Raw genomic sequence first — 24,606 nt, forward strand, 5'->3', positions numbered from 1 at the left:
TGGGGATCATCCCTCGCTCGTGTGGAGGTGAGGAACAGCAGCAGCTGCTCGCTCGCTCGCCCAGCAGAGGAGAGAGAAAGGAAATGGGAGGAAAGAAAGGATGGAAAAAACAACAGGGAAATGGAAGTTTTCTTTTACCCTCTGACTTTGTGCCGGGCGAGGATGCATCACCGCGCTGCGTTCAACTCTTCTCTGACGCTCCAGTCAGAAAGAGGTGAGATGAGAAAAAAAAGATAAAAGGTCGGTAAAAGAAGAAAAAAGAGAGAGAAAAAAGAATCAGACAAGGCACAACTGTTCGGATTCTTTTTGATACCTCGGAAAGTTTGACAATGACTTTGTTTTTTTACGTTTGTAATTCACGTCGGCCTAAAATAGCAGTCCTGACTGAAGTTCCGCAGTGAATCTTCAGTTGAGTTTCTGGTGCCAAAACCAGCGATGCAACTTGTTCCAGTCAACTCTCGCACTTCCTGGACCTTTTCCTGAAGAAGTCCCTTCCATGCCCCCGTCGTCCCAGCCCCATCCTCAGAGTTCCACTTCGCTCCACATGACCGACGTACATAAAGATACGTCCACTTTGCCTGGTTTATTTTGTCAACTGCAGCAGCTATCATTAGCCCCTGCGCCGCTATTTCTTGATTATATATACAGCGGCTCAGAGAAGGCACGGCTGGCTGCCGCAGTGGCGGCAAAACTTGCTCCTCTTTGACTCCTCCTGCTGGCTGAACGGCTCTTTGCCCTCTGTTTCCTACACGTAGGCCTCTCAGACGCTTTGCCTCCTCAGCATCAGCACCGACCCAGAGGGAACCTCCATGCCAAATGCTCCTAAATCACCATCTGTCTCCACTCTGTGATCACCTGACCTGAAATAGTCAGCCTTGACCTCCAGCCTGCTCCCACACGCTGCTGCTGCTGCTGCTGATGCTGATGCCTCCTCGTCTGTTGCTGCCCAGTCGCAAATCATGCAAATCGTGCAAATTTCCCTTCAACTCCTTTATTTCTTGCACAGCTTTTTAAGACACCTCAGTCCTGAACATCAACCCATGTGATGTCTCAAAGGGCACACCAGCGATCCGCTTTGTTTTCATTCTCTCCAAACACTCGGTGGTTCCAGCTGAGCGTCAGTGTCTCAGCGATCCAGCGGGAGGCTGTAAACAGATGGCTAAGTGTGCTGTTTTCTGGACGCCTGGAGAGCTGGCGGATAATTAATTATGTGAGGCCGCCATGACGCGCCACAAGCCTTGGCTGGAAAAAGAAAAATAGATATGAACATGGCCCGAACACAATAGCTCCCAAATATTGAGTGCAATTTTCTATTTTAGAGTGCAGTCGCTCAGATAAATGTGTGAACGTTCAGAGAGGTTTGCCTGATGCAAAATGACCATTACTGACTAGCAAGTTAAATAAGACACTCAATGTTCCGTCGTTTCTCATGTGTTCCACATTGGACTGTGGAAAACGTCTGATGCTAAATATTCATGCAGGAGTGAGGGAAGGTGCTGCAGCCCAGCCTCCCTGCACGCACACACACACACACAGACACACAGACACACACACACACACACACAGCACGTTTCCATACATGCTGTTAGCACTTAAGTCTTCACTCTGTCGTGTCAGAAGTGCTTCCTGTCAAAGGAATGATCATATGTGTAAATGTACAGCCACCCTGCTGTAAGTAGGTCATTGCTTCCAGAAAAGCCAAGGGGGCGCTCTCACCCACACCCGCATGCAGATAAGTAAATAAATGAATGAAACGTATTTATGGGAAGCAGTCGTCGTCTCCGGCGTGATGTACTTTGCAGACAGCAGAGCTCAGTAATGTGAGCAGATGAGGGTGGAAGAAGTCCAAAGCACCAGTGGCAATGGAAATTCTGTGTCATATTAATTAATTATGCAGGACTCTCCCCTTTGGTCTCGGTGGTACTTTAAACCTGAGTAACCAAAACCTGCTGGTTGAGACGCTGCACGAGAGGTTCAGTCTGCAACATCTGTTGGAACGACCTGGCATCTGTGTTGCGTTGTGTTGTGTTGACTTCCCTGTTTCAGTCCTGCGTTGATGAGACCAGCTGGTGACAGATGACAGTTATGTCACCGGTGTTATGACACTGTGTTATGACACAGGGCGACAGCTTATCAAATACTACATCAATACTACAAATGCTACATCTGTTTCACCACCAGTGGGGGCGCCCTTGTTACACGCCGCTCGGCTCGACGTGCAGCGGTCCACTGAATGTGCTGACTGTACGCTCGGCCCAAGCAGGGCTTTTAATGTTTTGGAAGCAACTGTTTCACTTTTTCCAGTTTTCTCTTTTCCCCCTCTCTTCCTCACATTCCAGTCAACCAAGGTAACTGGGCTGTACGCTGCCATTTGGGCAGCCGTGGGGAACATGTGGTCGGCCCCGCTGGAAGCCTCGTCCGCCGCCAGCCGTCGCCGCCACTGCTGGGGCTGTCGCCCAGTCTGTAAAAATCACGTTTCTACGGCGGTGCCAAGGCGAGCCAGACTTCACCCCGGCCTTGTTTCCTCCAGCGCTCCTCCGCTATAAAATCACCATTTTCTTTTTCTTTTTCTCTGTCCTGAAAGTGAATTGCTGCTTCATTTCTGACCATTTGGACCTTCAGTCAATAGCAACAAACATAGATAATCCCTTTCTGGTGTTCCAGAAGATTCCCGACAGAGCGATCAAATCTTTCCATGATTCTCAAATTGCTCAAGCATTGTTTGGAAAAAAAAAAAGACAAAGGCAACTGGTTTGTTAAGTGAAGCCGAGTCTTCCGAGGTACTGCTTGATTGCAGATCAGGTGTTTCTGTAGAAAGCAGCCGCTTGGTGTGTGAATAGCAGGAAGTTTGCTTGTGTAAACAGATTTCATAAGAACACTTAATAACGCTGGTTGGAATCGCTGCTGGCAGGCTGGTAGGGGTGGGTCACCATTTGACTTTTTTTTTTCCCAACCCAATAAAAAAATCAGAAATGCGGCTGAAGTTGTAGGGGAAGCTAAAGCTGCTAGAATAGAAGCTAAATGGACTCTGTGTTTAATAATGTAGAAGCAGATTAAGAAAAAAAAACAACAACATTCAAACAAACAAAAAAAAAACCTTCCTGGACTTGAACTATTGTTGCCTTTCAAAGCAACTCAACTTAAGTGCTCTTTCTGGCAGCGAAGTTGCTGCCTCCATTCTGAGAACCAAGTCGGAACTCTTCTGAGGAAAAGCATGTTTACTCTGTCGGCTTCCCTCTGCTGTTGTGAGAGGTTTTTAATAGACCTCTCATATATTTCCTGTTTCGAGGAGGATTGTTTTTGTGAAGTGGGGAAAACACTGCGTAGTTGCTTCAAAAGATTTGGTAAGATCGTCTCTCGGCCAGTCACTTACCGTTAACCATTGTTGTGTTGACTGCCGCCCACTTCACTGCCTGTAAAAGGCCTGATGCTGCTACTGCTGTCTGCCAGGTTAATGACTTCCTCTTCTCTGAAGTGCAGCGGCGAGTCTGAGGCCTCGTCCACTTCCCGGCCCTTGGCGGGAACCCTTGAATGGGACAATCAAGCCCCGCAGAGGCGGAGAGGAAAGCAGCCGTGGTGGAGCTGCAGGTCAATTGTATCTGCGGAGGTGGGGAAAAAAAAGGGGGTCTGTCGGTGTGGTAAATATTGTTGTGTTACATAAGAAGTGAAGCCGCAAGCTCTCTGGATATTTTGCACAAGTCTGAAATGAACAATGATGGAGCCAAAAGCCCTTCCAGTTGAGGAACACCTTTGGTATTAAAAGATTGTGTTCCTGAAGTGTGGGTGTGCTTGGTTGGCAGCAGATACAAAAGATAGGATGGTTATATAATCTGAAAAACATAAGAATAAATTAAGACCTGCCAAATCGCTATAACACCTTTGTTTGGTGAAGATGCAATCACACTTTTGCACCTTTGTTAACACTGATGCCGATGCAAAATTGTATGATTTATTATAATCTAAAATAACGTAACATAAATAGCTTTCTTGTTTTGTTCCAATGAGGTAACTATCTTAAAGCCAGAGTTATGATCCCCGACTCACCCCTGTCTTTGAGCGGAAACTCTGAACTCTCCAACAGTTTTGTATAAAATTACTTGCAACCTTTTCTTCCAAACAGATGAGAATCTCAACCCAACTGTGTTCTCAGATTCCACAATTCTTAGTTTCAGGATAAATCGTGGGTAAAATAGAATACTGTTTTTCCAATTAGAAAAAAAAAGAAGAAAAGACAAACTTCCAAGCTCAGAACACAGAGAAAACATAGGTTGCTCTCTTGGGAACGCTGCAGCACGTTGCCATCCACGTCTCGGCGTTCTCACAGGAGGACGCGGGAGGAAATGATATTCAATTCTGCTTTAGTCTGAGGTCATCCTGATTTAGTTAATGAAGGCAGACTGTTGCCAACACATGAGCTCACCGCCCGGCTTGTTTTTGTCATCAGCTGAACCTCGCGAGGCCCCTCAGCTGGCCCCCCAGACTTGGAGGGAGAGAACATGAAGGAGGCACATCATGGTTTTCTCAACAATCTGCCCCCTATCATTATTCTTTATTCCATTTAATTATACTTTGAAGACATGGTCCTACAGGTCATAGTCTTAAGTCTTTTTTTTTTTTTTTTTAAATTGGAATATTTGGATTAAGAATATTATCGCTTTAGGTACTTGATGGAAATGATGTAAGACTTTAAGAAGATTACATAACAGCCCTCCAATGTGATCCTTCTATATCCATGTTTTCAAAGACGGGGGGGAAAGTTGATTGTGGTGATTTAATGACAGGCAATCTATCAGATTATGTTTCACAAAACAGGGTACATTTAAAGTCTAAACATGTGTAAAGTATGAGACGGTATGAGCTTTTGTTTAAAAAAAAAAGAAAGAAGGAAATTCAAGCCCAAATTATTTGAAATTGTCGTGTAAATTGTATCTGTGATATTCTGTCAGAAAATAGAAAAGAAAGTGATTTTTTCCCCAGTTAAATATCAAGCTGCAAGTGAATTTTTCCCATCATGTGCTGCAAAAAGTGAATTTCTCCAGCAATTCTGCGAGCCTCCGATAGACCTTCAATAATGTTCATTGTTCCGTGGATCTTCTCATCAACACAATGCCAACATGAGACACATTAGACAGACGCAGACCGAGAAAACCTCGGCGGTACCGGCGGAACGCCCCAGGAGAAGTAACACGCCCATTTAACGGTCAGGCGTGCGCCTCCACACGTATCGAGTTACCGCACATGCTTTTCTCGCAATCGAAAAAGGCCGCCCCACCCCCCCACCTCGGTTGCCAAGGCACCAAGTACGCTGCGTTTTCCAAAAAACCCCAACTCTGCGAAGGGCCGGGAGAGGTTGACCAATGGGGGGAGACCCCGACCGTACCACAGAGGGGTCGCTTCCAGGGGCGGGGGGGGGGACGCCGACTCTTTTATCCGACTATCAAATAGCGGTGTTACAACGATTTAGTCCGTCCGACAAAGTAAAATGACATAGAATCAGGCGAGGGTGTTTTCCAAATCAATAAAAGTAAATCATTGTCAGCAGACGGTTGAAATAAGCGCGCCTGCCATTTGACGCCCTGCCGTCCGGACGTCAGGTGGTTTCTACCGCGGCAACATTGAAAGTTTCAGTGAAACTGGACCCAGCTCGTCGTTCATGTTTCAACACGACTCTGTCAGTTTTTTTTCCGGTCAGACTACGCGGTTGTTGTTATTATTGAAGTTAACTGTTTTATTTTCATTTTATTTTATGTATTTTTCTTATCGCCCCACACTGGGAGAGGAGCCTCCGTAGCTGGTTGGTACACCTTTCTGTCGTTGTTGTCTGTGAAGTACTCGTTTCGTGAAGGATGTTGCACCTGTGTTTTGAAAGAAAAGCACGTTAGCATCTCGAACATTAGCCAGCTAAAATGTTCAACTCGGTCAGTAAAACGGCCCATGCTAACTAACTAACTAACATTAAGGACAATTTCCCTGGTGTTAATTATTTATTTAAACAGCAGCCCGATAAGGTCACTCAGGTGAGAATTCAAAGGACTGGGGTTACATAATCGCCCTTTGACAAAAAGAGGAAGCGTACGTACTCGAGTGCGGATGTGAGAGTGGTCTAGTGGTTTAAAGGCCACGTAACTTCACTGTGTTCGGCTGCTGATGTACAGTACACACACTCTCACTAAGAGGTTTGTGCCGCTTTCTCCTTCGAGTGAGGAAATGGATGCCAAGAAAGTGCTTTTGATGGAGCACTTTTCTTGTGTTTGCATGAGATCGTCACCGTGGAAAAAAGCTGGGGGCGAGGGTTTAATGGTCCTCAAGCAAGTAGTAATGACATTTAAAAGAAAAATGTCATTGGTTGTTGCCATGATGAAATTAATGACAAGAGCACATAATGAGAAAAGTATTTGCTTTAATTGTCTATTTGAGACCATGTTTTCCTTTTTGACATGTTTGTGGTATTTGGTGTTTTTATAACTCCAGTAATCATTGCTGTTGCGCAAGTTACCAAGAGACAGCTAGAAATGTATTAACTGAATACAATATGATGTGGCCATGAACAATGTCATAAAAATGTGTTCCAGTTTGTAAACTTCCAAGAAATATCCTTTCTGTAGCATATTCATCTGTGTCTTTCAAATGATACAGCTCTTCTGTTTTTTTTTTTTTTGCAACTCTTTAGTATCAACACACTTCAATGCAGCAGGTGGCGGTATTATCTCCAGATAGCCCCTCCTTACCCCCCACCTTTTCAGTTCACAGTATGTGTGCTAAGTTTACAAAATGGCTTGTGCCTCCTGTTTTTTTTTTTTGTTTTTTTTTAAAGAATTGCTTTATAGATATAGAAACACAAAGTTTTCAGTCTTTCAGAGCAAGACGCCTTTTGCGTCCGGCTTGGTGATGCACTCTCTAATTTAGCGTCATTCTGTTCATTAATGGGGATTTTTAAAAAAAAATGCTTTCCTGTATATGTTTTTACCTTAATGTGAAACATATGCAGGAAAACAACTGGCTTGCACAGTATGTTGACCACATAATTGTCTCATTCTTACAAATGCTCCTAAAATTTGTTCACCTTGGGCAACAAAAACAGCCACAACACCTTGTAATCTCAATGCCTAATCATTCCCAGGTTGGGAATGTGCATCCTGCAGTCTGACTCGTCTAATCAACAGTCAAACCCCTTGGTGAACGTCAAAACAAACAAAAACACTGCACTTCAATCCATCTGAACTCCATGGAGAAAAGTTGAAATCTTTTAAGATATTAATAACACGTTGTGATGGGTGCAGAAGCGGAGAACTAGCCTGTGACAGCTGTCTTTTAGATTGTCTGCAGAGACTCCACGGCCTTGAGTTTTAGACCAGAGAAAAACATCAAAACCCGGTTAAATAATATGGATTTGCAAGTGTCTGGAAAAAAACTTGTGGGCAGAGTTGAAGGCTAACTGCTGCCACAGCCCAGAATGGTGTCCTGTGTGGGATGTACGTTTACACCCAGACAAGCTCCTGCTGACACAATGCATTTAGAAGATGTTGGCTAATTTATGCTCAACTGCCGGCGGAGCCTATTGTCTATTTCTGGAGCCTGGATTAGCTACATCAGCAGCTTCACAGCGCTGGCTGGCAGAATAATGTAAATACTTCCTAGTGGTATAACATCCACATGTGAATTCAAATAACTTCAAGTTTGGGCATTTGTTTTTTAAGCCCTTCTTTCCTTTCCATTTTTTTTATCGCAATGTGATCTAGATTACAGAAGGGTTATTAACAAGTCAGTCATTTAATCACAGCTGTTACATCAGCCCGCTGTAATGCATGCATGATAGAGCAGCTAACCGCTGAGGCTACGGCTGCTGCTCTTTTGTTTTCTCTATGACGGCAAGCCTGCGATTAGCTGCAATATATCATTCTCCTCTTACCAGACATACATGGCATCCGCCACAATGTCCTGAGCCAATCATACTGTGGCATTTGTTGGGATTGTGTTCCACTGGCTGTGGCCTGCTGTAGTTTCATTCCCCACATTGCTTTTGCAGAGCAACAAAGCACATTTTTTTTAGTTGTGTGTTTGGGGATGGAGAAACTTGGCCATTATTGAATTTTGTACAATTAAATTTTTGTCTGAATCACTGTGGCCTGTTTTGGGCGTCCTTCCAGGATGGCTGAAACGGGGAGTTTAGCCCGAGTGCCGGGTAGGATGGTGCCACAGTCGGGTCCCACACTCATCACGGTGCCACAGGGACCGACTCCAGATCTGTGTGGCCTGGCTTCTCGCACTCGCTATCGGAGCCCTGCCAAAGTGTTGCTCTCTTGCCATATTCCACTTCCTGCACCCCCTCTGACACGAGAACTGTGTTTGGCCGTCGTCAGCTCTGCCTCCTATCTGTGTCTGGCCTCCGTCTTCGCACTGACGTAGCTCCGGTGCCACTTGTCTGCACCGCCGTGAGATGACGAGGTCATCCTATGGTGCCATCGTTTCTCACAGCGGGCTAAATAATCTGCTCCACTTGGCTCTTAGACAACACACAGACGCATACTTGCAGCGCTACAGACACGGCCTGGCATTATGCAACGCTGCAGCAAGATACTTGATTCAAGGGGGAGTTGGAACATATTCCCTACGCACACTAATGCAGAGCCATCACGTGTAGGTATCTGCTTATCATGTGCCCCTGAGTAACGTACACATGCAAATGCACGTGTGCCGCGAGACCGTACGCAGGCAAAAAGTTTTTGAGGGGGGAACAAACCTTTGCGGGAAATTTGCAAAACCCTACATGCCGCTGTCAAATATGCATCATTATATAACATGCATTCTCATAGAGAACTGTGTTGAGAATGAGATTTTCTGAACTAAATTCCAGAGTCTAAATTTACAGATTAAAGAAGGTTTATTTGAGCATAGTTGTCTCCATTAAATGTTATATATCCATGACTTTTTCACAGTTTTTTGTGCCGTGTTTATCGGTTTTTCTTTTTGCCATTTTCAAGGCATTTTTTTCGACTTCTTGATATACAGATGTCATGACTTACTGTAGATTACATTTATTATCCACAGTACAAGTCGCGACCTTCCCTTTTGCTGTACGTTTCACCAAACTTAAAATCTTGGCCGTCGGGATGTGATGCCTCCCTCCTTAGAGTGCCCAGTCAGGTTAAGTCCTCTCTAACCCAAATATCCTAGACAGTAAGGGAGTCATGTGGCTCGGCTTCCCTTCTGCCATTGGCCCTCGGGTGCTCCCGGTTGGTGCAAGTTCCCCCGGAGGAATGAGGTCAGTGTGACTTCCTGTCCTGACAGGCTTGTGTCTGGCTGTGATTGTGCTGTGCTCTGGTGGTCAGCAGCTCACGCGTTAGAGATGGTTTACATGCAAACCAGTTTATGTTGTCTGGCGTTTGATGTAGCAAAGAGAGAGTGTCCTGGTCCCAATCCAAGCAGTTTGACTGCAGTTGACAACCGAGCCGCCCTCCGTATTTTTCCCGTCTTCAAAGTGCATGTTGGTGTCGCTGTTGACCTACATAACCGGGGATTTTGTTGTCTTTGTGTGGGAATGTGCGCTTCTTGTTCGGTCTGGTTTGGTACGTCGCACTGTTATTGAACCTGCCATCCAAATAAAGATTTGAGTCATCAGTCACAATTGGGTCAGAAGCTGGAAGTCGGGCTGTCAAAGCTGAATCACTGGCAGCAATACAAGTGTGATGTCTGGTTGAAAGGGTTTTGTGTGTTTTTTCCCATAAGCTCATTAGTCTTTCTTAATGTGTGGCTTCGCCCCCACGTCATGTGTGCTGGTGAAAGTGCCTGCTTGTGCGCGCATGTACGTGGGTGTGTTTGCCCTTGTGTTTTTGTCACATGTGCTTAGCCAATCCTTTGCCCCACCCTCACCAGACAAACGAGCCCACGTGCACACCTGTCTTTCATCGGCCCACTTGCAGAAAGCCGTGCCAGCTCGCTGCACGTGAGACGCCTTGGCCTTTGGCTTTGCTCAGCACCGCGGGTTGTTTTTTTTTTTTGGTGTAGGTTATTATTATCAACATGCCCGCCACTGTTTGCCCTGCTCCTCCCCCTTACTCTGCACCAGGCCCACTGACCTACTAATCAAGTGAGCTCAAACAAACACTTTTCTACGTGTCCGAGTGGAAAGAGGTCCCTGTTGCAGTGTCACACTGGGATCACTTGACGATGTGATTCCTTGTGAACGCACCGCAGTGAGGATGAACCAAGAGCATTGTTCAGGAACAAGTTTTCAATTGTGGTGCTGCAGCAGAAAGCTAGCGTTTTGCTGACTGAACTAGGACGTTGCTTTGTCAACTGAATCTTACACAGTTGCTACATCCGCTGTGTGATTACCATAAATGTGGTGTTTCACTGTTGTCGAGGTACTACTACTTTTACAAGGATGTCTTGTAATCTTCTAAATTGTCTTGTAGTCATCTAAACCTCATGGTTTAGATGAGGTTGAATTGTAAAGATTGAGAAGGTAGATTACCCGCACTACTTTTCTTCAAGGAAGAATGTCTGTTCTAGTTTATTATTCAAATTTTTGATGACGGTCAAACAAGTTGAAAGTTGCCCAGAGGGGCTTAAAGTCTCAGCGCCAGTCAAAAATATTTACTCAGTCTTTGAGCCGCACGTTTGCAGTGGGAATGTCGCCAAACGTTGCACGTTGTTGTGTTGACCAACCCTGATATGGAATCCCTCGGGCAATTTTGTTTTCAACTGCCGTTGGTTCGTAACCTACTTTAACGCCGTTGAAGGCGTGACATTTCAGCAACTGCCCGTACTAACTGCACCTGTTGTTCCAGCCGAACATTTCTAAAAGAGTTCACACAGAAGTCCCCGCGGTGGTTCCGGGTCAGCCTGGCGTGATGGCCCTCGGGAGATTTGGTTCCAGCTTGCTGTCTTCAACTGCAGAGGATGCAGGGTGACAGAGATACGACCTGCCTGGGCATGCTGCTGTGAAATATGAGCAGCAATGTGATATGCGAGCCCTTACGCCAACTGCGTTCGTGGAATGTGTGCGTATGCGCCAAATGAAGGCGCTTACGATTTTTGGTGTGCCCAGAAGGAGCCCCTGCCCCGATATTTAGCTGGCAAATGGGAATGGAGCTAGTGGCGCATGTGGGCTTTTTTGTGTACTTGATGAACCTCCAGTGAGGATGACGGTGCACTCATGATTGTCTGCATGTGTATCCTGGATCAGAGCATTTGGCCAAATGAGTAGGCACCACACTCGCACTAATGCTCTTAATCCACTCGCCTCCTCTGCGTCTGTGGGAGAAGGTTTGCGTTCTCATGGAGGTGCGTCGCTCGTCCTTGCCAGGTGGCCTGCTCGGAGGCTCAGGAAGTGTTCAGCTGAAAGTGCTTCTCCTGACACCAACACTTTGGTAGCTGTATTAAGGGACTTGAGGAGTAGAATGGAGACTATCGCGAAGGCAGAAGGAGGTTTGGAGCGGATCTAGGCACGGGAGCCGCGATGTTTACGGGCAGAAACAAACGTGCTATAATCTGCAAGGCACGGGCCCGAGATGGACTGACGGAAGGGAGGAGTGTGACTGATGGTGTTGACGGAGGCGCTAAAGGTGTTGATCCAGCAGAAGCATTTGTTGTGCTACACCATGGACTCCTGCTGCTGCAGTTTCCCTTCCCCTCTTGACTTGAAGTCCGCTGCCCGCTGAAAGGACTGACCGCCGCACGTGTGCTTCTGGGCTCTAGTCGGAGTCGAGAATCTGTGCGCTGGATTGTGTGCCCGTGGGTTTTAACGTGTAAGTGCGCGTGCGCCCGTGTGGTTCACCCCACCCTGCTGTTGACTTTAAATAAGTACCGCAGTGTTTGGACCGTATGGGGAGAAGCCACTTGGTGCAGGAAGTAAAGTGCTCATGGGGCTGGATGTAGCCAGCGTATATTTTTGTGTGCGTTCGACAGCAGAATTCCGAACTTACCCTTTTGTTAATCTGGTGGTTGAAGCGTCCTCTGAAGCGCTGTTTTCCAGGCCCTAATAACAGGATATCCTCAACCACACCTCCTCCATAATGATATTCATTTTTGTTAGATTACCAGCTGTCTGTTGTCCCACATCCCCTGTCCGACTTTCTCAGAGTACGTAATATCGACCACAGTGAATTAAGATGCTGGTAGGCAAACACCACTAACAAAACTTTTTTTTTTTGTTTTTTTTTCCACATGTTTACCTGAGCACAAAGTCAAAACGGGTCGAAATTTCTTGTCTCGGCTTACATTTTTCACTTTTTTTGCAACAAAACCCTTTTTTTTTTTTTTTTTTTTACTTTGTAGTCTAAGGCTGCAATAATCTTGCAATCCTGTTAACTGAAAAAAAGTGAATCATTTTAGAACAACTCTCAAGAATCAAGTGCATTTCTACTTTCCATGTGATCCCAAATCCAGAAAGTGACTCACAGCTCCCACCTCCTGCATTATGAGTGTAGCTGTCATTTCCATTGGAAGCTGCATTAAACACAGTATTGTCAAAGTGCCGGGAAGATCACGTGAGTGCGAGGAAACAGGCTGCCGCTTCCTGCTTTGTGAAGTTCCCTCCCTGTGTGTAAGGAGGGGGGCGGAGTCTGTCTCAGCAGAAGTGGGAGGAGGGAAGCGTGTGAGTGCAAATAGCAAGACGACGCTCAGGTTAGTGTTCACTTGACTCACAGAAGCGCACACAGTGCCGGCACACTCAGAGCGCCAGCCCACCTCTCGGCTCTCTGCTCTTCCTGACTGTCGACTTGAATGCATCATGTAAGTGAACTTCTCTCTTACTTACAACGTTTAGACAGAGGGTGGAGTGTTTGGACTTGTAGTGGGTAGTGTTTGATTTTAGTCTCTTAGTGATCCTTTTGTTTAAAGTTGAAAATGTCAAAATGCGAATGCATGTAATCTGCGGTCTTGAAATGATGTCACAATGATGATGCTCCAGCTAAAAAATACTAATGGCGATAGAGAAAGCACCCCTTTTCAATACCTCATTGAGCAACTAAAATACTCTCATTCTCCATCCCTGCAGTGGAATGCCAGGTCTAAAAATACTGATCTCGTTTCAAACATTTGGCAGCTCTGGCCCACAACTATTTTCCTCCTGTGTCATAGAGAGAAGCTGCACGGCCAGCTAGCAACAAGTTCCCCGTTCATTTTGTCATTTTCATTTTAAAATGTTATCGTGCTCGACCTGCTGTGGGGGTTTAATCTCACAAAGTGACTACTTTAGGTCGGAGATCTGACAGTTTCACGAGCTCCCCTGTCTCTTCGCTCCACTTCCTGCTTTGCAAAAATATCTGCACGTTTGGTTTGCATGCCGAAGAAACTGTCTCGGGCCTCATACAAACACAGGCACGTTTATGTTGCTGCTCTTTGGACTTTTAGCCACGCTTGCCATCGATGGGGAGGTAAACAGACTGTGAGGGGTTAATAGTTGGAGAATGAGTTGTGTGTGTTTGTGTGGGTTGGGGGGGGGGGGGGGGTCTGTGTTTGTACATGTGAGTGCATCCAGGGTTGTGAGTAAGTGAGTGAAACACGCTCTGTATCCAAGCCAACACTGAGGCCTAGCCATCGAGGCGACTCCACAGTGACCACTAACGCACCAGTCGCGCGTTTGTGTGCGTATGTGTGTGTGTGTGCGTGTGTCGGGGTGTCCTTCTTTTGCCTGTGCGTCATTAAAATGTCTTCATCAAGCTGAAGGCTGCGTGTGCGTCGTTCTAATATCATCCGCTCACTATGAATTCAAGAACTGTGAGGAACGCCCACTAGTTTGATCTATTTAAGGCAAATAATAATAGTAATAATCTTTTTTTGTCGTCTGCCTCCACATTTACCTTGGTTTTATTCAAATGTTTATACCCGCAAGTATGAAAAAGGTTGACAAATGTTTCAGAGAAGTGTACTTAAAACCTCCTCAATTCACAGAATTTGCTTCTTGTGAAAACAAAACTGTTATAATAGAAGAATCAATCCCCCAAACCCAGGGCGGCTTCCTCTATAATGAGAAGTTGTGATGTAAGTATTATAGGTCCAGTAACGCATAATTAGAGGTGCACAAACCTACAGAAGATGGTATAGTGATGTTAATAGATGGTTCTACTCATGATATGCCAGTAGTTGTAGTTAGTGGAGGAGACCATTCCTGCATATTAGACTTTCTTTACTTGTTTACAGCCTTCTTTTTTTTCTTTCTTTTTTACAGCTTTTAGGTTGCTGTGACATTCAAGTATGTTAAGTGGCATTAAGTTGAGTGGTGCATAAGTTGTCCTGCACTCAAACTAAAATGATATTCACTTTATCCATTGTGTTCGCGAGGAACGGGAACCTACAGATTAATGCATGCGTGCAACGATTGGACAATTCTCTCGAGGCTTTGAAAATGCTACTTCTGGTTCCATTGTGAACTGCTGATTGGATTTTAAAGGATTGGGAGGTTGCGCACCATTATTTGTTAATTTTGTCTTGGCGTCGCCCGAGAAGGAAAGTGAAAGCAAGGTCCGTGGACTCGCTTGTCCCTGAGAGACTCGGCCACCTGCTCTCTATTGATTGCCTTTGGACCTCTCGTCAAAGAAAGGCGAATGTTGACATTTTTGGATGCACAGCTTTACATGTACAAATGTGAAAGGATCCCACCTCATCTCACCCTTGGGAGTATTTGGGCCGGGGTATGTCCTGGGGCCTCAGACAATGATCCGTAGGGGTGTGAGAGGAGGGGTTTTAATGGGCAGGCCCACGGATGGCTGGAGCGAGAGAGGGGTATGAAGAGATGAAGTGAGATGCTATAATAACTGTCTGCTTATGGTTGAATGGCTGTTTTTTTGCGGTAGACTGGACCCCTGGAGCGAGTGTATTGCATAACCCTGCAATCCAGACACTTCATTCATGCATGTCAGACAAATTCTCCACCCGGCCAAGAAATGTTTTGAGTAGGATAGCTGAACACCTCTCTGGGCTCAGGCCTAGGCAATAGGGGCGATGTCCCCTGAGCTTTGCTGCTGTCTCTCTCTCTCTCCTCATTAGTTGCCATTGGAGTTCCCCCAAATCAGGCCTGAGGGGGAGTGGCTGATAACCTTTTGAACTCTACTTGTATTGACTAAAAAAACTGAAGCCCCGGGGTGTGGGCTCAGGGCTTCGGTTTGTCGCTCATAAACTTGGTGAATGGCGTCCATTTTTCATCTGGTTAAACTGCAATTTACCCCCAACATGAATGAGGAAGAAGCTAAGCTTGAAGTCAATACCAGCCTGTCAACAAGAAGTGAAAATAACAGCTGATCCAATTGTGTCATTTCATCTCTGCATTGGTGAATGCAAATTCTGCCAAAGGATTTCTTTTCTCTCAGCATGCTTTTATTTGCATTAAGATACATCATCACAGAGCTGCTAGCTTGTCCTGCGTCCACTTTGTTTCCGTTAGAGTGCTTGTAATGAGAGTCTTGCAAGACTTGAGATGAGAATTTGGATAATTGGACGACAAGGAAGGCTACATGGCAACAGGACCCAGTCCAAGTGGCCAGAAATAGTCGCAGTGACACAAGGACACACAGTCAGAGGAAAACAGTCCAGCTGAGCGTCTTTGTTTTGCTGTCGTCCACACACGTTTCCTGTCGAGAATGCGTCACTGCGCCCTGCTCGTCCCTCCAGTGAGCTCCAAACCTGTGAAATCACCTTGACTGACTCATCAGAGGACTCTCCCATCTAGTGTAGTGAGATTACAGTTTAACCAGGTGGCGTTGACCGAAACTGCTTAATTCTTTGTGTTTATGAAGGAGAAATTCTTCACTGTGTGTCTGGCTCTGTAAGTCACTGTTGTCTCGACACAAACTGGGGCCAATGTTCGCAAAAACCAAGGCCAGTGTGATATGACAAGCTGGCTGGCGTCACAGAACATACACAGACACACGCAAACACGTGTGTGTGCGCGCGCTCCAGTGTTTGGACCTTACAACGAACATGAAATCTCTGCACTTTCCTCAACCAAATTGATTTCTGTGCATATTTCTGTTTGGCAACAACTCAGTGACTTTGGTTCTAGAAAATGTAAAATTGCTCCCAGTCGTGAAGCTCCAGCCTATAATTAGCCTGCAGCTCGCTGGTTGGTCTGCGGCCACAGTCAGCTGTGGTAAAAAGTCGTCTCCCCTTTTCCGACGGAGCTTCCTCAGCCACACATTGCTGATGCTGGGAAATCCAAAAACACTTTGTTATCGTCCTGTCTCTTTTCTCTTGATATCCTCCTGCAGTACCACTGCTCCGGCCCCACAAAATAACCCACTCTGACACCCAGCAGACATCAGAGGCCGTGTCGTGGCTCAATAACGCAGTCGCTCAAAATGCGAAGGCGATGCGGCAGAGTCCCGGCCGTGCTTTGAGAATAATCAGAACCAGAAGAGTTTCCATGTCATAATAGAAATATCATTCCGTGGTCTGTTGCTGCGGTCGGCGCTGGTGGAGACATCAGCCATCAGAGGAGAAGCGGACAAGAAAAAAAAAACAAAAACAAGGCAGAGTAGTGGTGTTTGTCTTTTCCTACGACATTTACACACTCTTGTGTGCACCTTCCAGGCGCGCTTGGACCAATTCGCACCTTGTTTGCAGGCTGTTGTCGGTACGACGACACCTTGTTGCCGCCTAACTCTGGACCGTGAGGCCATTAATGATAATGGCTGCTGTTTTCAGGAGTGGGAACAACCCGGGCGGATCGCATGCACATGAGCGCAGCTCATTTTCTACCGCCCGCGTCTGCAATTGTAAGGGTTAGGAGTGTTAGAGCGTCGAGCGCTTGGATTCCTCTGGATGTGAAACTGTAACATCTGCACGGCTCTGAAGCAGTTCTCATATCCTGGCATTTTAAAGTGGTGGCTGGAAGATGCAGCCCGTGATTCCCAGACCGGTCCACGTTAGGAGCGATCACATCGTGCCTTGAGGTTGCGGCACATTATGGAAAATGCCGCTGTGGAGGAACCCGATGAGCACATGGCGACTTATTTCGGGCCTTTTGGGTTTGACTGTTTCTGTCGTTTCTCTGCAGCAGACTGACGACTCCTGTCTTTGCGTGTGTTCCCATGAATGGGCACGTGCACGCTGTAATTACCTATAGCGGTTGGTGTTTTCATCATGTGACTGGTTTTCCATGTCCCACGGTGCAACTCTGAGCTTTTACTCTTTTTTTTTTCTTTTTTTTTTTTTTAAACGCGACCATTTTTCTCACATGTAAAAAAAAACTACAAGTTTACACCTATTTTGCACAATACTAACTCCACATTCACTTACTTTGGTATACAATCGGCATACAATTTTCCTGATGACACATTTAAGGTCCTGGTTTGATGGCGAGCAACAGTACGTAATTTCCCATTATAATATTTTCATGTTCTGTCTCGAGGCCCCCAGCGGCTTTGCTGTTTCTCTGTTGTTTTTTCTCTCCCTGTGATGCAAATGCGTCTGTAATTTAAGCTGCACTATTTTAGACTCTCTTTGGTTTGTCACATGGCCGAGATGAAAGCAAGAAGTGTGTGTGTGTGTGTGTGTGTGTGTGTGTGTGTGTGTGTGTGTGTGTGTGTGTGTGTGTGTGTGTGTGTGTGTGTGTGTGTGTGTGTGTGTGTGTGTGTGTGTGTGTGTGTGTGTGTGTGTGTGTGTGTGTGTGTGTGTGTGCTGGTGTTTTTGAACCTCTCTTAGTTCCTGAAAGCCAGTCTACGTCTGTGTATGCCTAAGCTGTCATGGTTACTTTTGCTCTCTCTCATAGCTGCTGGTCGGCCGTGTAAGGGATGAGCGAGGAAGGGGGGGGGGGGGTCACATGTTTGAGGGAGACGGGCAGGAAGGCGGCTATAAAAAGACTAATTAAAAAATGTGTGGATGGATTGAGTGAAGGTGAAGGTGGCTAGGAGGAGAAACGGGCCCCCCGCACTGGTGTGATGTAATCGGGAGTGAACTGTGGTTAATGATATGAAGCAGCTGTTCTTCTGCAAAGTGAGAAAACATGGGAGCAAAATAACTGAAAATGTTTAACTTAGGGTGGTTAAATAAAAAAAAAAAAAAAAATATATATATATATATATATATATATATATATATATATATATATTTAATCTGAATTAACAAATTTCCAATCGTTGCCGGCGATTGACGCTCCGGCGGCGAAACGCTGGAATGAAGATGTTTCTGATGAGATGCTCAGACCCTCCATTGTTGCCTGCGTTGTGCGTCTGCCTGCTGACACACAACTTTGTCTCGGTGCCGGTTGCCGCGAAGACAAAAGGCTGAGGACGAGCACAAGTTGTGCGTCCGTTTGTGCGCTTTCACTCTTTTCACGCTGTTTTTGTAGCCCCCCCTGCGCTTGATGCAAGTCAATGTAAAATATTGCAGCTGTTATGCCCCTCCCACACCCTCCCGCCCCTCCCGCCACCCCCCAGCTCCCTTTCAAAGAATTTTCATTTGAATGAAGACCCTGCCTCGCTGTTTTGTTGTGCTGAGACGGGGCTGGGGGGGGAGGGGGCTCGATTGCTCAGAACCCCCCTTTTTGAGGCGGACCAATGCCAGCGCGCCTCCTGCCTCTGGACTCCGCCCCCTGTGCCCCTCTGACGCTCCCGGCTTGACTTGTGATTGGCCCAGCTGGGAGGAGCCAGACGGCGGTATTAAAGGCCGTCCCGTCTGCTCCATTTCAGTGTTGAACACAGAGAGAGAGAGAGAGAGAGAGCGAGAGTCCGAGTCTGACAGCCGGCACAGTGTGAATGTGTGTGTGAGTGTGTGTGTGTGTGTGTGTGTCTACACCGGTGTGTGTGTGTGTGTGTGTGGATGCTTTTGTTAACCAGAGAATGGAGACTTCCAGTGTTATCTGACCCGGGGCTCCCCGTGTCTCTTGTGACCCTCTCCAGGAGTGCAACGATCCGGAGCTGATTTAGTAGATACTGGCGCTGGATCAGAACCCCAGACAACCGTGAAACCAAACCCGGACCAGGACCCTGGAGCGGAGACCGAAAGGTTGTCGGATCGCACAGGACCTTCCTCTCGGGGCGAGAGTTGTCTTTTCCTGCTCGGCGGCTGACCGGTGACCCCGATCCTCAGCCTGAACCCCCTCCTGGGCTGCCGCTTAGCCATCGGAGGTGGTTTGTCCAGGGCCCGATGTGGAATTTGACCCCAACTGACCCTTTCCCACAAGCAGCCTTTCACTGAGCCTGGGCTTGTTGGTAAAAGGATAAAAAAAAAAACAGCAAGAGGCGACGGAGGAGAAAGAAAGAAGACGAAAAAGTGAGAGCAGCAGCAGCAGCAGCAGCAGCCCAGCGACCGGTAAGGAAGTTGAAGCCGGGTGGGGGGGGGGAGTGCAGCTGAAGGGAGGTGGGGGAGGAGGAGAGCGGAGAGAAAAGAGTACAAAAGAGCTCCTCTCCCCAAAGCTTAGCGGACTTGCGGGAACTAAAAAAGATGTTCGCTGACCATTAAAGCTCCGGTTTTTGGCCGGCGCTCCTTCTGTCACCTCCTCCGTTAAACTTTAAATGCGGCGGCTCTCATGAGTCACTTTCTGCCACATTAACACAAACCCACATGCACGTGACTCACCTCGTACCCTCGGCTCGTCAACGCAGCTCATGTATTTTCCTTGCGAGGGCTTTGATTTGGGAGAGTAGCGGTTCTTTAATTTATCTTTGACCGATTCTCTCCTTTCCCTCCCGTCAGCGCCACCAGGATGCCGGTGGAAACGCTGCGGCCCTCGGACGGCCGCCTGGCCGCCGTGGCCTACACCTCGGCGATGCCCTTCAGGATCCTCAACAAGGGTCCCGACTACTTCCGTCGACAGGCGGAGCCGGGCGCTCGTAAACTGAGCGCCGTGGAACGCCTGGAAGCCGACAAGGCTAAATACGTGAAGAGCCAGCAGGTGGCCCTCACCCGGCAGGCGCCCATCAAACCGCCAATCATCCGCAAGCCCCTGCTCCCCCCGGGCATGATGCTCCAGTGCCAAATCAACACCCCCACTGCCCGCAAGGTCCCCCGATGTCCCGCCGACGTGGAGAACGGGGGAGGTCGAGAGGGACTCTTCAGGCGGAGAGGGCCGGCCCTCAACTTGGACATTCTGAACAACCTCATCAACGACGTCTGCGACGGACCCACGACCACGTCCTCCCACTGCTCCTCCTCCACCTCGCCCTCGTCGTCGTCGCCGTCGTCGGGGGCCAAGAGCATCGGCAGCAGCCTGTCGGCGGAGCAGGAGAGGAGCAACCGGCCGCTCGACAACCTCAAAGCGTCGAACCAGGCCAACTCCTCCTCCGCCTCGTCCAGCAACTCCTCGCCGCTCAACGCCAACCTTCAGTCGCCTGCGGCGGAGCCCGCCAGGCGGCCTCCCCCGGTCCCGGCCCGAGCGCCCCGCATCGGGGTCCCGGCGCCCTACAGCTCCCCCAACTCGGTGACGGTGCGCCGGGTGGACGTTCGGCCGCTGGCCGAGATGCGGAAGCCGCAGCGGACGCCGATGCGGCCGCCCCTCCGGCCCAGGCAGACCGCCCAGGGCCAGGTCCCGCACCCCCAGGGCCCGCCGCCGCCGCCTCCTCAGAATCACCTGCAGGTCAACAGCGCCTCCTCGCAAACCCCGCCCCCTCCGCCGGCCTACGTGCCCCCGAGTCCGCTGCTCGTCCGGGCGGGCATGATTCCGCCGGCCTCTCCGGCCTTCACCCGGATATCCAACGCCAGCTCCAAGGGCTCGTCCCGCAAACACCCCACGCTGCACCGCTCCAAGTCGGACCTGAGCGACCGGTACTCTCGCGCCACGGCCGACGTGGAGCGCTTCTTCAACTACTGTGGCCTGGACCCGGAGGAGGTGGAGGTCATGGGCGGGGTGGAGCACTTCACCCGGGCCAACTCGGACATCGTGTCCATCTCCAAGATGCGCAGCGTCAGCACGCCCAGCTCGGAGGCCGAGCGAGCGCGCGAGGACGAGTTCGAGGACGAGCGCGAGGACGAGCGGGCGGCGGCCAACGAGCGCGTCCCGTACGGCATCTCCGTCATTGAGAGGAACGCTCGCGTCATCAAGTGGCTGTACGGCATACGGCAGGCGCGCGACATCAACAATGCCGTTTCTAACGTATAGACCGAGGAGGAAGTCAAACTGTGTTTTTGTCTGAAAGACGGGACGTGTTCGTCTTCTGCTGCCTTACGTCACATTTAAGGATAATCCAGTAGTTGGTCGGACTGGTTCCTGTGAAAACTCACACTTGTTCTTGAGATTGCACATTGGTCTTGTTTTTTTTTTTTTTGTTTGTTTTTTTTAAACCAGGACTTCTTCCTAAAAATACGCGATGGATAATTTCCCCTCCCCCTCTCCCTTCACTTTTCTTTAACAATATTGGTATTCGAAAGCAATAATAACCCGTCGTGAATAATGTCGTCGAGCATGAAGCCAGAAGGTGTGGTATGTGGTTCCTCGTTCAAAGGTACTTGTCCCGAGTGTGTATTTGTGTGCGAGTGCGTGAGTGTGGCAGAGATCTGCGCAGCACAAAGCCAAACGGGAACTTGGCTCCAACCTGCAGGAAGCTCTGACACTACTTGGTGACTGATGAAGCCATGAAGAGAACCACGTTGATACTGTGAAATGTCATGCATATACATATATATATATGTGTGTGTATACATATATATATATATATATATATATATATATATATATATATATATATATATACATATACATATATATATATATACATATATATATAAAAAAAAAGAAGAAGCGCCATAACACAACTCTTGTATCGTTGGCTGTAAGACTGTTATTATACAAAAAAAACAAACAAAAAGAACCTGTCAGCATGCGAGTGAAATGTTTTGTTTTGTTTTCCAGTTATTTGGGGTTTTGTCTCTGCATCAAAAGCGCACACACGACGCACGTTATTCTCGCACTTCACGTTACAGACAGACATTCGGGTCAATGGCAATAAATACGGCTGCAGCTGTAGACGGTGTTCAGGCCATAACGAGGTGTTTTCGCACGACAGGAACGTCGGTATATTGCAGGTGTTACGAGCTACTTGAGGAACTGTTTTATTTCTTTTTGGTTTGACCACAGGAACTAGGAACCATGTACCCTGAAGATTGTCACTGTGTTTGGCTTACTCCCCTTCACAAAATGCTAAGCTGTATGATATACACACTTTCAATTGGTCATGGAAGTCAGTCGGCATAAGAAACACAAAAAAAGCCTCGGAGCACTGCATGAGTTGTCGGTATATGTTCCACTGGTCTAACTGGTCCTGCATTAGTTTCCTTCTTTACGGTTCCTGTGTCTTAAGTTGCGAGAACACCTTCTGTCCAGCCGCGCGTCTGCATCTGAAAAAAACACAGTCCCCAGTGCACGACGTGGTGTTCGGCTCCACCGTCGCTGTGTGAGACGAAATCAGTTTACTGCACGTGCCTCTGCACGGAGGAGCGGGCGAGTCATATGATCAGGGATGATGTCACTGGTGGATGGATGGTGAAGCGGGTGTGGCGTGAAGATGTTGTTTTGGCGTCTGAGGTAAAAAAAAACAAAAAAACGAGTGGATGTGTAAAAATCTTGACTGTAAACCAGCGGATGATCAACTGTCTTTTTTTTTTTTGTGTGTCTCAGGAAGATGTTCTTTTGGCATCTTGGCAAAAAAAATAATTAAACAGACCAATATTCATTAGGAAAATGTAACGTAATGTATATTTTGATATTGGACAATTTTTATGTAGTAAATCCAAACCTTTTCTATCGAGTGCAATCCCGTCTTACTGACTTCAATAGCGGCAGTAAAAAAGAAGAAATTAATAATGCAAGTACGACAGAAGACACATATTTTCCGGCAAAGCTGCACCTTCAGAAAGTGGAGCGATGCTCTTGTATTTATTGGACCTCCAGTGGGAGTTGTGCTGTTAGATCCGCTGCTGGGTGCCCAAAGGGTTTTCAAGGGAAGGGTCCAAAATGCTTTACCATGGTATATTCTTAACAGTTGATAATAAAAGAAAATGTGAAACCATGTCCTTGTTGACTGTTTTCCTTCACTTCCTCATCAGACCCTCCTGGTATCATCTCACCGCTGAGAACAGTTTCTCCGTGCAGGTGTTCTGCTCTCGACTTCTCATTTTCATTACCGCGGCTAGTTTAGGCATGAAACCACAGGTGAAACCTTTTGTCGGACTTCTGTCTGACATTGTGATGTCGGGGTGATCCTAAATATTTGATGCTACACAAATGGGTATGACGATGTGATATCAGGGCGATCCTAAAGATTTGGTGCCTCATCATTGGCTATGACGATGTTATATCAGGGCGATCCTAAAGATTTGATTTGCCGGATCCGCCCGATATTTGCACCGTCCTTTGAACTTCACAATCTTTCGAGGCTGGAAAACACCATCTGTCTGACACTGTGCCGCCGTGGCTTTGTGTGTGGCAGCCTCTGGTTTGTTGGGCGCAGTCAGAGGTGAAACCTCGATGACATCACCGTGGTTACACTATCCAGCTGTTTGTGATCACTCCAAAGCCTTGCTTGGTGTCCGAGCAGAAACGCCCTCCGCTGATGAGCTCCCCCCCATCAAATGGCTGTTGTTGATGTTTTCCATGTTCTGGACTTCACCTCATGACCATGTGCGTGCACAAACTCCTTCACATCCCAAACTTTGATTTACAGTGTGTCTTTTTTTCACCTTAAGAAGCATGATCAGCCTTGGGGGAGGTGTGGTCCGAGTGTAAACAGGCTGTTATTGCGCTAAATGTTATTGAGATAAATATTGCTGACCAGGGCCGGGCTGCGGTGACAGTGGCCAACTAGTGTTCTGGACCGCTTTGATAAACAGTCTGTAGCACAGAGTGGAGAGGCAGCGGTAGAGATCACAGCAGTGTATAAAGATTCTGGATGCGAGAGAGGATTTGCGTGGGATGTAGAAACCAAACCAACATGTCTGAGGAAACTTCAGTGGACATGGAGGTTGGAGAAGTTAACACCAGTGGTCTTGGTGTTGCCTGGTTTTTTACTTCCAAAGGCGAAGAACTGCATTTGATTTATTGTATTTATTAATTTGTGTTCATTTGAGAGGGACAATAATTATGATATGAACAATGCATCCAACCTAATTTTCATCCACAGTCCCTGACAACCACGGACCACAGTTTTTGGAAACTTTATTTAAAAATTGGCGAATTGCTTTAAACAAGAAGGTGGTATCAGATACCTAGTCAAGGGACAATCTCGTTGGCAGAGCCACAGGAGGAAGGTTCCTAGCCAATCCTGAGTAGTTGTCAATCAGCATCCCTTGTCCCCCTGCAGCGGACGGTCAGTTTTGTAAAGGACTCACTTGTGTCATGCCGTGATCGAAGCGTTTCACCTCGCCGATCCGTGGAAGTTGCGTAACAGATTACTCATTCCGGCTGTTCCTTTTCTTTTCGTCGTCCCGCGACATCTCGTTACGTAACCGCGACACCTCTGCAAAAACCCCCAACGCGAACAATCTAAAGGGCTAAACGCTTAAGCTTCGGGGGGTGAAACAAACACATGTCCTACGAGGATAAGATCTCTCTGCCTGCTGTGGACAGAGGAGGGAAAACACGGCTACGGTAAACGTCCTCCTCTCTCCCACCAGCGGCCCGCCATATGTCCATATTCACTGAGAGATCAGCTGGGCTTTTGCTTCACACACACA

The 24,606-nt window shown here is 47.5% G+C and overlaps 1 protein-coding gene across 4 annotated transcripts; it reads left to right on the forward strand.

Annotated features, from left to right (window-relative positions):
* The first annotated feature begins 5,638 nt into the window (after nucleotides 1-5,638).
* LOC142888422 (protein FAM110A) lies at nucleotides 5,639-22,943 on the forward strand. Of its 4 annotated transcripts, none has more exons than XM_076026687.1 (3): nucleotides 5,639-5,794; nucleotides 18,840-19,251; nucleotides 19,636-22,943. In XM_076026687.1, the coding sequence occupies exon 3, from the start codon at nucleotides 19,646-19,648 to the stop codon at nucleotides 21,035-21,037; it is 1,392 nt and encodes a 463-aa protein (XP_075882802.1). In that variant the 5' UTR covers nucleotides 5,639-5,794; nucleotides 18,840-19,251; nucleotides 19,636-19,645; the 3' UTR covers nucleotides 21,038-22,943. The 4 variants fall into 4 exon arrangements, with proteins under 4 accessions (XP_075882802.1, XP_075882800.1, XP_075882803.1 ...); XM_076026685.1 differs by lacking the exon at nucleotides 5,639-5,794 and adding an exon at nucleotides 12,599-12,735; XM_076026688.1 differs by lacking the exons at nucleotides 5,639-5,794; nucleotides 18,840-19,251 and adding an exon at nucleotides 12,623-12,735.
* Nucleotides 22,944-24,606: the final 1,663 nt, after the last annotated feature.

This window comes from Nelusetta ayraudi, unplaced genomic scaffold (assembly GCF_046127955.1).
Source record: "Nelusetta ayraudi isolate G7.1 ecotype Tasmania unplaced genomic scaffold, CSIRO-AGI_Nayr_v1 ptg000019l, whole genome shotgun sequence".
Lineage (NCBI taxonomy): Eukaryota > Metazoa > Chordata > Actinopteri > Tetraodontiformes > Monacanthidae > Nelusetta > Nelusetta ayraudi.